Below are 12041 nucleotides of genomic sequence, written 5' to 3' on the forward strand. Positions count from 1 at the left end.
GAGTGACCTCAGTTTACAAATGCCTCTTCTGTGGTGTGACACAACACATTCCCTCGTTACCATTCCAGGTATATTTGATGATATATCTGCTCCACACTCACCAGATTCTTACCAAGGTTTTAATTTACCAGACGTTTACATTATTTCAATGTACATTTTCTCTTACCTGCATGTGTTATAGTTTTATAGTCCATGAGATGGAAGACAGAGGGGTAAGATGCAAATGATGTCTGAGCTACTGTGCCACACAAATGGGCTCTTCACTCCTGGAATGTACTTCTGTGGAAGGGAACATATGCTAGGTTTTCAATGTTGAAGACAAATATTCAAATACAGTCAAGAACCCAGATGGAATTTGTACTAACTAGTGGATAACTAATTCACTTGTATGTGCTTGAAGTCCAAGACTCAACCTGCTGGTCAGGCCCTGGTTAGCTGCATCTACTCAGCCTGCCCACCATGCTTACCAGGCCACACCCCAGTCCTTTGCCCTTTCTTTCTTGAGTGTGATGATTACTTTCCTGTTTGTCTTTACGTCTGTCACCACTTCTCCTTTTAGAATATTCCCTGTCGACAGGCTGTGTGTCCTGGGAGAGTGACCTTAAGGGACTCAGATACTTTGATCTCAAGAGCTTTAACATTAGATGCTGTTAAAGGTTGGGGATCCTGGTACCCTAGACTGAGAAATCAAACACTTGTTGCCGAAGGACTGAGGGTCACAGAATCCACGGCCTAGTTACGAGCTGTGATTCCAGACCAGCAGTTCTCAACCTTCCTGGTGCGGTGGCCTTTTAATATGGTTTCTCATGTTGTGGTGACTCCCAACCATAAAATTATGAAGTTGCTACTTCATAACCGTGATTTTGCTACAGTTACAAATCATAATGTCAATCTCTGCTATGCAGATATCTCCTATGTGACTGCACAGGGATGGTTGTGACCCACAGGTTGAGAACCACTGCTCTAGATGGTGCCACCTGCTGGTTTTGCTGCCGTCTGATGCCACCACCCATTGTTGCTGAGAGACAAAGATGAAATAGCGGCCCCATGCAGGACCCCTGCTGGTTAACACCCAGAACAATAAGCCTATACCCTCAGTACTAAAGCCGGAGCTCCAAGCCGTGAGCTGGTACTCATGGACCATTTCCAAGACTTTGGACACTCAAGAGCCCAAGACTGCCGATGCTGGAAAAGTTTCTCCTCATCTACCCATGATCTCTAGCTTGTCTTAGTTACTTTTCTGTTGCTGTGAAGCAGTAGACCATAACCAAGGCAATTTCTAGAAGAAAGCATTTATGGGGGAATTACAGTTTCAGAGAGTGAGTCCATGATCATAATGGTGAGGAGCATGGTAGCAGGCAGGTGGGCATGGTCCTGGAACAGTATCTGCGAGCTCATGTCTGATCCATAGACATGAGGCAGAGACAGAACTAACTGGGAATGGGGTGGTGTCTTACTCAACGTTCTGTGGCTATGAAGAGACACCATGACCATGGCAACTCTTATAAAAGAAAAACATTTAATTTAGGTCTTGCATGCAGGTTCAGAGGTTTAGTCTGTTATCTTCATGTGGGAAGCATGGTGGCCACACAGGCAGACATGGTGCTGGAGAAGGAACTGAGAGTTCTACATCCAGATTATCAGGCACCAGGAAGAAAGAGAGGGACACAGGGCCTGGTTTGAGCATTTGAAACCTCAAAGCCCACCCTCCAGTGACACATCTTTAGCAAGGTCACGCCTCATAATCCTTCCCAAACAGTTCTGTCAACTAGGGACCACATATTCAAATACAGGAGCCTTTGGGGGCCATTCTCATTCAAGCCACCACGTTCCACTTCATGGTCTCCATAAGCTTGTCACAATGCAAAATACCTTGAGTCCCACTTTAAGACTTCCCACAGCCTTTTACATTCTTAACAGTTTCAAAGTCCAGAGTCCCTTCCGAGACTGAAGGTAATCTCTTAATTGTAACCCCTTGTAAAATCAAAAAGCAAATTACTTACTTCCAACATACAATGGCACGGAATATATGCTACCATTCCAAAAGGGAGGGAAGGGGACGTAGTGAGGAAATACTGGACAAAAGCAAGACCGAAACCTATCTGGGCACACTCTGAATCCTGCAGCTCCATGTCTGATGTTGAAGGGCTTAGGTGGCTCCATCTTCCCAGCTTTGCTGCCTGCCACACCCTTCTCTCCCCTAGGCTGGTTCCCCTCCCTGTCTGCAGCTCTCCTTAGTAGGTTTGCCACAGCTCTGGCACCTCCAACATCTTGGGGAGGTGGGGGGGGGGCTCCTACACAATTCAGGCGTTACGGCCACAGTTTCCTGAAATGGCCTCTCTGGGCTTTCATGCCTGGCCTCAGGAGCTTTCCTTAGCCTTGGAAGAAGATTCTACAACCCCTTTCCTCCTGTGTCCCCCATGCCTCTAAAGACAGAGCACAATCAAGGCTGCCAGGTTCTGCTGCCTGCTTGGGAGAGAACCTGTCCCCACCCCTGAATTACATTTGCATAAACTTTGGTTGGTTGGTTGGTTTGCTCTTTAGGAGCAGGTAATCCCTTAGGCCTCTTCTTTTCACAAATTGCAGGATTAGCTGAATGGACTCTCACCCTAAAGACACCATGTCCTTAATCTCGTTTTTCCTTATGTCTTCCATCACGTGCCATGGCTCCGACACTGAATGTCCTGTGCTCTTTTTTCTCCTCAAACTGTACATTTTGTGTTTTGATCTCTGCTTGCTCCTTTTTCTTGTAGATCTGCAGAAGAGAGATTACTAATAACCAATTGACAGAGTCAATATTAGGCTGTCTTGAAATCTGACAATGAAATTAGTCCAAAACTCAATTCAGCCTCAGGCAGATTAATAGGACAAGGGCAAAAAGCAACCATATTCTTCCCCCAAATATCACAAGAATGGGTTCTAGGCCAGTTGCTAATATTGTTTCCCTCTGAAACCTCTTGAGCTATTGGACCTCCACCTTTGATACTGTTTTCAGCATTACTGTCTTCCAAGATCCTACAATAATGACCTATCAAGCCTCACTTAAAGCGTTCAGCTTCTTTCCTAGTCCAAAGTCCCAAAGTCTTCCACATTTCTCAGCACAACAAAACAAACAGAAACAGTAACAAAAAAACATTGTCAAGTGTGTCACAGCAATACCCTGCTCTTGGCACTGCCTTCAAATATATAACCCTTTGGGGGTTATTGTCATTTAAACCACACATATCTGATAGAGTGAAATGTCCCCAGCCAGTTCATTGGAAGCAAGGCCATTGTTGGACACATTCTGCTGTATTTCATTCATTCCATATTCAGTAACCCAGAATGCTAGATGAGGTGCTCCGATAGGGCCTAGTCCAGGTGCCCTAGGCCAGGGAGCAGCTGGCCTTTATACTAGTGGGCAACAAGGTACTCAACAATGGGGAGGTTCCCCAGTGTCAGGTTAAAAGGAAGTTCAAATTCCCCAAACTCCAAAAGGCAGTTCAAATATTAAGAAATGAGCTCAACCTGGACTCTAGGAGGAGGATTTCTGGCTGTCAGGAATCTGTGAGATTGGTTTCCACGAGCCGAGCCGAAAGAAGTCAATTCCCTTCTCTCTGATGAAAAGGACATATGGCTCCCCCCCCCCCCCCCCCCCCCCCGTTAACATATGCCTATGGTGCCTATCTCAATATCAAGTTGGTCCATGGTAGCCTCCAGGCTCCCTCAGCCCCTACTCACAATAAAAGTACTTGTTACATACTTCAAAGCCTCCCTCTGGCTCACAGGCTCCCAATCTCACAGATACCCATTTTTCTTATAACCCTCAAAATTCTTACCCCCTCTTGCTTCTCTGTGCTTTTCTGAGAGACGGCCTTGGCAGTTTGGAATAAACTTTTGTCTTTTTCACCCTCGGAACGGCCATTTTGCTTTCTTTACTGGGTCTCTCAAATACATCCAGAATTGGTGAGGAGGGGCTATTTATTACATTTTGACTTTAACAACAAGTAGAATGTGAGGATTTATAGTCAGGCACTTAGGGAAGAAAAGAGTAAAGTGGATTCTGTGACAGCTAGCATTATGTTTTAAGTTTAATTACTGTGCTTAAGAGGCCTATAAAACAAAATTGCCTCTAATCTGTATGTCCAACTTGTCCAAGGATAGATAACTTCTTGGAACACTATTCTTGTAATTGCCTGTCCTTGTTTGTACATGATACTGGTCAGTACCACTGCTTCTGCTTCTGGAAACAAAATTTGCTTGTTCGAGATAGCCAAGACACCTGCAAGACATCTGTCGGCTAAACTGAGCCCTTGATGCGTGTAAACAGAACATAACATTTTTTGTCTTTTCCTTTATTATTTATTTATCAATTTATATTTTAATCAATCAATCAATTAATTATTTTTTGAGACCAGGTTTCCCTATGTTGCCCTGGATATCCTGGAACTCACTTTATAGATCAGACTGGCCTCAGACTCAGACATCTACCTGTCTCTGCCTCCCAAATGCTGGCATAAAAGATGTGTGCCACCACTACTTGCCTGTTTTTTTCTTTTTAAACCCCTGACTAATGGGGCTGTATGCTACATTTGGGAATCCCAAGTCCTGGGTGTAGCCCTGGCATCAGTATCTGAATATAGACTCTTCTTTATAAAATATATTTGTAGTCAGACTGGCGAATCTCGGAATGACTCCAGACCCATAACAGAGTCTTCCATGAGACAGCGGAGTATGAGTTAGAATACGCAGAACAGTATCCACACACCAAATTCTAACACAGGCCAGGGAGTGTGAGAGGTTGGTTTGGACTGAGCCTTGCCTGCCTCAAAGGAGCACAGATCTAAAGAACAGCAAACACGTGGATTCAAGAATCTGCGCTACCTTCTTTGATGTTTGCAGGCCGGAACAGGGCAATCTTAGGCAATAGTGAAGATCCTAAATGCAGAAGCAGAGTGAGCAATTAGAACCTTGGGGATCGTGATGAGGCACCTCAGCAGTAGAAGCACTGGCTGCACTTGCAGAGGGTCTAAGTTCAATCCCCAGCGCACACAGGGCAGCTCACAAGGAGCAGCGATTCCAGTTCAGGGATCAGATGCCCTCTTCTGACCTCTGTCACCAGGTACACATGTGGTGCACAGATAACATACAGACACAATACTCATTCACATAAAATAAATCTACAAGCGTGTGTCTTTTGTTTCCTGTTCTCACTACTCTCTCGCATCTAAAAGGGAGCTAGAAAAGATGCAAAAGAGTTTAATTCCTACATCAAGTCAAAATAGAAATGGTGAAGGGCCATCAATGTGTGTGTGTGTGTGTGTGTGTGTGTGTGTGTGTGTGTGTGTGTGTGTTATGGCTAATGTGGTGAAGGGCAAGTAATGTTGGAAAAGGGAACTGTAAATTAGATCTGCAGCCAGTGAAGATTACCTAGGTTGAAGGTTTTAAGAGCTATACAATTTTCAAGTCCTTCAGAGTTCTGTGTACCTTTCCATTCCAAACTAATTATTAAAACTGGACATCTCAGTTTAACTCAGGAGGCAGAGCCAGGTGGATCTTTGAGAATCTGAGGCCAGCCTGATCTACAGAGTCAAGGCTACACAGAGAAACCCTCTCTCAAAAACAAAACAAAACAAAATAAACGAAAAACTGGACGTCTCAGTACCTAGCTCAATACCAGATCATTATATTCTCATCCACTCATCTCACATTTATTGGCATTGACTAAGAGCTGAGAACTAAAGGAAAATGATACTTCCCTGGCTGTCTTCAAAAGTATGGCAGCTGGTTACCAAAGACAGATTCTGTGGATGCTTTCTTTCCCTGTTGACATTTCCTTGCCCTTGAATCTGGGCTGGTTTGTGACTTGCTTTGACCAATACATAGCAAAGGTTATAGATAGCTAGCAAAGTTATACAGGTCTGTTTCTGGCCTACCTACTTGAAGGGGACTGGCAGTTTTGACTTTGTGTGGGCCACCATGTAAACAGCCTGACTAGACAGAGACCACCATGCTGTGAGGAAGCCCAAGTGAGCTCTATGGAAAGGCTTCTTTTAGTTTTAATGAAAGAACCCACGTGAATTGATGACTGGTAGAAGTCAGAGAGCAATGGTAGCTTGTGAATCAGGTGCTTAACCCACCTCCTGAATACGTATGGTGGTTCCCCTTTTCCGGGGCATGGAGGAGGACCAGTTGGCAGCTGACTCATAACCGGAACTCCTCTCCCACCCCTCTTCCCACCCCAGTTCTGTCCCAGTGGTGGCAATAGTTGAACTACGTGACTCTGGGCATGTCAACCTCTCCAGGCTACAATTTCTTTTTTATCTGTAAATTTAGGAGGTAGGAGATTGGGGATATGACTCAGTGGTAGAGTACTTGCCTAACATGGGTGAGGCCCTCTTTTTATCCATTGCTCTGTAATAGATTAATAATAATAATAACAATAAATTAATGAATAGAACGAAGAGGTGGAATTCGTCCTATGATTTTAGAAATAGTTGTCATAAGTGAGAGAGAGAGAGAGAGAGAGAGAGAGAGAGAGAGAGAGAGAAGGAATATGCATGCATCCTATGCTAGCTGAGCTCAAACTTACCATTGTTTAGATTATATTGCTTCTACTCACCATGAAATTTGGTTAGAAATCCTGCCATAGCTATAATCTGTGCCAGCTCTAAGCAAGGGCTTTTCCCATTCCTCTTTTTTTTTTTTTTGAAAGAAAACCTGAGTTTAATCACATTAGATATCTTATTAATCCTCTTTCTCCTTTTTTCCTTGGTGGAACATTTCTCTTTGTTGATAATTTTAATATGTTTTTGTACCAAAAATAGATATTTTATTTTGTCTATACAAGGCATTTTCAAATATAAATCATACACTATGTGTAGATATAACAGAAAAGGAAGTATAAATATAAGTCTCTATATATGTATGTGTAAGAGGTCACTGAGTTCAGTTTTTGTCCCAAATCCTCTACAAAAGGATTTATTGGCTCAGTGTCTCCTCTGCCTTCCTCTGCTCTTTTCCAATAGGTGCAAAGCAGCTAAGTCTTCGGCAGCTGTGGTCTTCTTTACAGACATCCCCCGTGCCAGAGGAGCCCTGGAGAGAAGTGGGAGCTTCTCTTGTGTTGCTCAGCTCTGTAAACTGTGAGTCAGGGTGGGGACAGGGAAGAGAGTCTACCACAGTAGTTCTCAACTTTCCTAATGCTGTGTCTCTTTAGTGTAATTCTTCATCTTGTGGTGACCCCCAACCATAAAATTATTTTTATGATGACTTCACAGCTGTAATTTTGCTACTGTATGAATCGTAATGTAAATACCTGATACACAGGATGTCTGATATGTGACCCCTTTGATAGAGTCATTTGACAACCCCAAAGGGGGGTCGTGACCCACAGATTGAGAACCACTGTCCACTATTTTGAGTTGACCTTGGAGTGAAGTTAGAGGCTTTTATGGGGACTGTGAGAGTCTCCCAGGAGAGCTCAAGCTGCTTGCACTTGGGGAAGTCGGCCTCGATGCCGAGCCAGCTGGAAGGGTGGTGTCCTTCCAGATGTTGGAGAACACAGGCGTGCATATGGGAGGCACCCAGACACAGTAAAACAGATCATTCCGGAGGCCTTTTATGATCACGATGTGCTTTCTCCTGGTGCCCAGCTCCCTGGCTCCTGGAGCTCCGTAGCTGACAGCGCCGCAGCCTTCAGGTCTTCTCTTTAGACTCAGCGGGGCAGGTTTCCCTGGGTTTCGGAGGTTGTGAGGTTAGGTTCCTGGGTCATCCTCAGTGCTGCTGGTCCTCACACTCATTGGCTCTGCTTCCGTCATTTCCATCTCAACACCACGTGGCCGAGAAGCTTGCCTGCAAAATAGTTTATTCACAGGCTTTGAAAAGAGACCAGGGCCAGTCTCGGGCCAACATACTTCTTATTGGACATGCAAGCCCTGTATCGAGGGTGTCACATTAGCAGACACCAGCCTGGCTCTCAGAGATCTGTGTTGCTCAGAGGTTAGGAAAACCTAGGATGCTCAGATATGCAGAGAGCAAGAACTTTAATCTTATTTTCAACCTCACCATCCATCCACCAGGGGTTTACCAATGTTGCTGGAACAAATCACAGCATCCCACTCTCACACCAGACTGCCAACCCTCTGCTAAAAACCAGCACAGACAGCATGGAAGAGAGGGGGAGAGGAGACTGGGACTGGTTAGACCAGACTTGATACTGACGAAAGTGGCTGGATAGCCACGAGGCCTTAAAAGCAGTTCTTAGCGTTTAGCATTGACCAAATACAGTAATGAGCTCGAGGACAGCAGGAGCAGGGAGAGGCTCTGTATTCTGTCTGTGTGTCTACTTGTCTTGGAGTTCCCTCGAGTTTTAGGCCCTACGTATCTTGGTCAGCGCTGTCTTCCACGGTTCATATAATATCTTCTAAAGGATAAACAGCTTTTTTTTTTTTTTTTTTTTTTTTGGTTTTTCGAGACAGGGTTTCTCTGCGCAGCTTTGCGCCTTTCCTGGAACTCACTCTGTAGCCCAGGCTGGCCTCGAACTCATAGAGATCCTCCTGGCTCTGCCTCCCGAGTGCTGGGATTAAAGGCGTGCGCCACCACCGCCTGGCAGGATAAACAGCTTTAAAAACCATGATTAAGTAAACAGTTTTGTGTGAGACAGAAACTAGAAATCAGAAATCTAGGTCAGCTCATCAAAAGCCAATTTGTTGACTGGCAAATCTCTTTTCTGGTGGAAAGGAAGAATTGGGTCCTGCAGCTCTCCTGTGCCGCCGCTCACCTTGATCTGATGTACCAGGCAAGGAAAACCCCAACTCCTGCACCAACCAGAAGGACCAGGACCGATGTGGAGATGGCCACTGAAAAAGAACAGAACTAAGCTAGCACCGCTTGAAAGTCCCATGAGGCCATTCACTGCCAGGAATCGGTAAATTGCTGGTAATTTCCATTCTTGCCTAGGAAAGATGCCCTTCTAGCCAGCTTGCCATTATCAACATTTCTTGGGGCTGGAGAGAAGCTCAGTAATCACATACTGCTTCTACAGAAGGCTGAAGTTCGGTTCCCACCATACACACTGGGCAACTTAGCTGCCTGTAACCCCGGCTCTAGGGGATTGGATGCCCTCTTCTGGCTTCTGTGGGCACCTGCACTCACATGCACATACTCCCTTCCATATAATTAAAAGCAATAAAAATAAATCTCAAAAGTATAAACTAAATAGGAAAGCTGGCTTAAATACACTCAAAGTAATCTCCAACAAGTTGCAACCACATGCACAGAAAACTCTTGAATCTAATGGCTGTTGGGTACAAAATATTAAGTCATGATGAGACTGTAGATAATCTTTACTTTCACTAAAATTGTTTCTTTTTTGTTGCCCTCAGAGTTTTGAAACAACACTAAAGTCAGAAGAAGCAGTAAAATCACAGAAAGAAGACATCTTTACAGAAAGTAAAAAATCATCATGGCAAAGTTGTTACAAAAACATTAGGGAACACAATAAATTAATGAAAGATATCTTGAAGTCTCAGATTGGATTTTTTTTGAAGGATGTGTTGCATGTAAACTGTCTTCACACTGGCTGGTAGGCTTTGTACCCCTTTCCTGCCAAGGAGTGACTTACTGGAAAAGAGGAATTAGTGGTAGGAAGTAGTAGTTCTACTTTCACAATGCTCTTCCTATTGCTTTTGGAATGAGAAGAAACAACTGCAGAATCATCAGGAAAGGAGTCTCCTAGGCCAGTGATAGCACAAAACTGGTGACTTAACCTCAGTTTCTTTTTCAACTACATCCATGCAATGCTGGACAAGAAACTGAAACCAGACATCTGAGACAAGGAATTAACAGATCATCTGGCAAGTTCTCCACCCTTTCTGGAGGGAAAAGGAAGAAATGGAGATTTGATGTGAGAAAGGAGAGGGGAGGAAGGAAATGATGGAGGAGAGTGGATGATTATGGTACAGGAGGCCGTGAGAGCCGCTGGCCTCACTTCCTCTTCAGCCCACAGTGTCGGTTGGGGCTAAGATGGAAAAGGCAGCAGAGACAGCCAGGGCCAGTATTCATGGAGGATGATGAAATCGCTGTGTGTGAACACAGGGGGAACAAATTCCTTAGCAGGACCCAGGCAGACCAGGCCAGTCCTGCAGGAAAACTGCCGTGAATCTGTGTCAGGTGCTGGAAGATGAACATCTGCTCCTTACTCCTGGCTGAGGCTTTTTTGTTTGTCTCTTACTGTCCTAGGTTCGTAAGAAGAGTTGAGCTCAGGACTTGAGTACTTGTCTCCCATGCAGCGAGACCCTAGGTTCTATCCTTAGGACTGAAAAGTAAATAAATAAAAGAACTATTGTATTCAAATCAGATACTCAAAAAAGGATTGCGCTAGCCTAGCTTTTAAAATTTCATAAATTAAATTTAAGGTGATTCTCTCTCTCTCTCTCTCTCTCTCTCTCTCTCTCTCTCTCTCTCTCTCTCTGTGTGTGTGTGTGTGTGTGTGTGTGTGTACATGGGTGTGCTTGGACCACAGTGGGAGGCCAGAGGGCACATGTGAGGAGATTGGGGGACAACCTCAGGTCTTCTGTCCACCATTTTTGAGATAGGTTTCTTTGTTGTTCTTTACTGTGAAGTCAGGCCGGCTGGCCCAAGATCTTGTAAGGGGTCTTAAATCTCTGCCTCCTCCTATCTCCCCTTAGGAGCACCGGGATTACAGATGTGAGCTATCATACCCAGCTTTGCATGGGTTCTGAGAGTTGAACTCAGGTCCTCACACTTGCGTGGCAACTGCTTTTACCCACTGAGCCCTCTTCCCAACCCTAGGATCTGTGAAGATCAGAAATCAGTATTTCAGAGCAACTTAGGACCATCACTGGTAAAGATTTCAGTTTTCACTGGACAAGTCAGTGAATGACAGTTCCCATCAAATGCAGACAGAGCCTGTCGACGACGACAAACTCATGTCACATGTGGAAAAGACTCAGGCCCAGTACCATTCTGGAAAGTAACCTTTCACTCCTAGTGAACCAGTCCAGCACCATAAGTGCTATTGCAGGTGTCACACTAGGCTTGGAGTCTGTAGTCAGGAGTCTTGGGCTGGTAAGCTAGCTCATCGGGTTCAATGACAATTGGGAACCCTGACAGCCTGGGTTCAATCCCTGGGAGCCAGATGGTGGAAGGAGAGAACCCACTCCCACAAGTGATACACACACACACACACACACACACACACACACTTAATAATGAAGATTTTTTTTTTTAAACTGGCTGGAGAGACAGCCATGGGTGCTGGGAACCGAACTGTAATATTTTTGGTTGTGAGCCTAGGCTTTAACGACTGAGACATCTCTCCAGTCCAATAATGAAGATTTTTTAAAAATAAAACCAGGAGTCTTTAATAACCACCTAAGTAAAGATCGGAGAGAAGATACTGGGATAATTGAATAAGTCCTCGGCAGGAAAGGCTGTCAAATGAAGCATTTGATAATTAAGACAACGAAACCACATTTCTTCACTATTAAAATGTTCAAGTCTTTAAGTTCTGGTACTCATTTGCTAACTCATTCAGTATTTATTGAGCATCAGCTATTGGCTGTTTTCTGTTGAATTAAAAGGAACAACTTTTAAGCTGGTGGTGGTGGCACACACTTTTAATCCCAGCACTTGGGAGGCAGAGGCAGGTGGATCTATGCGAGTTTGAGGCCAGCCTGGTCTACAGAGCAACTTCCAGGACAGCCAGGACTAGACAGAGAAACCCTGTCTTGAAAGGCAAACAAACAAATAAGCAAGAATAACTTTTAAAAATAGTGATAGCTGGGGCTGGAGAGGTAGCTGAGTGAGTAAGAGTGCATACTGCTCTTGCCAAGGATCCAGGTCCAGTTCATAGAACCCACACAGCAGTTCAGGTCCTTACATTGCATGGCAATTGCCTTTACCCACTGGGTCATCTTCCCAACCCCAATATCTTTTAAAATCAGTTCCAAGGGGATCTGATGCCCTCTTTTGACCTCTGCAAGTTCCTGTATGCACAAAGTACACTTTCAACATTCACTCAGGTACATATATATAACATA

The 12041-nt window shown here is 44.5% G+C and overlaps 1 protein-coding gene across 3 annotated transcripts in view; it reads right to left on the reverse strand.

Annotated features, from left to right (window-relative positions):
- Nucleotides 1–6786: 6786 nt before the first annotated feature.
- Il15ra (interleukin 15 receptor subunit alpha) overlaps nucleotides 6787–12041 on the reverse strand; it is a 29960-nt gene continuing 24705 nt past the window's right edge. For all 3 annotated transcript variants that reach the window (XM_037205969.1, XM_037205968.1, XM_028891304.2), the window contains 2 exons: nucleotides 8759–8837; nucleotides 6787–7830 (listed from right to left, as the gene is read on the reverse strand). In XM_037205969.1, the coding sequence (XP_037061864.1) occupies nucleotides 7734–7830; nucleotides 8759–8837 (176 nt within the window). In that variant the 3' untranslated portion in view covers nucleotides 6787–7733. The remainder of the gene's footprint in view (nucleotides 7831–8758; nucleotides 8838–12041) is intronic.

The sequence above is a fragment of the Peromyscus leucopus genome, chromosome 5 (genome assembly GCF_004664715.2).
Source record: "Peromyscus leucopus breed LL Stock chromosome 5, UCI_PerLeu_2.1, whole genome shotgun sequence".
Taxonomy (NCBI): Eukaryota; Metazoa; Chordata; class Mammalia; order Rodentia; family Cricetidae; genus Peromyscus; species Peromyscus leucopus.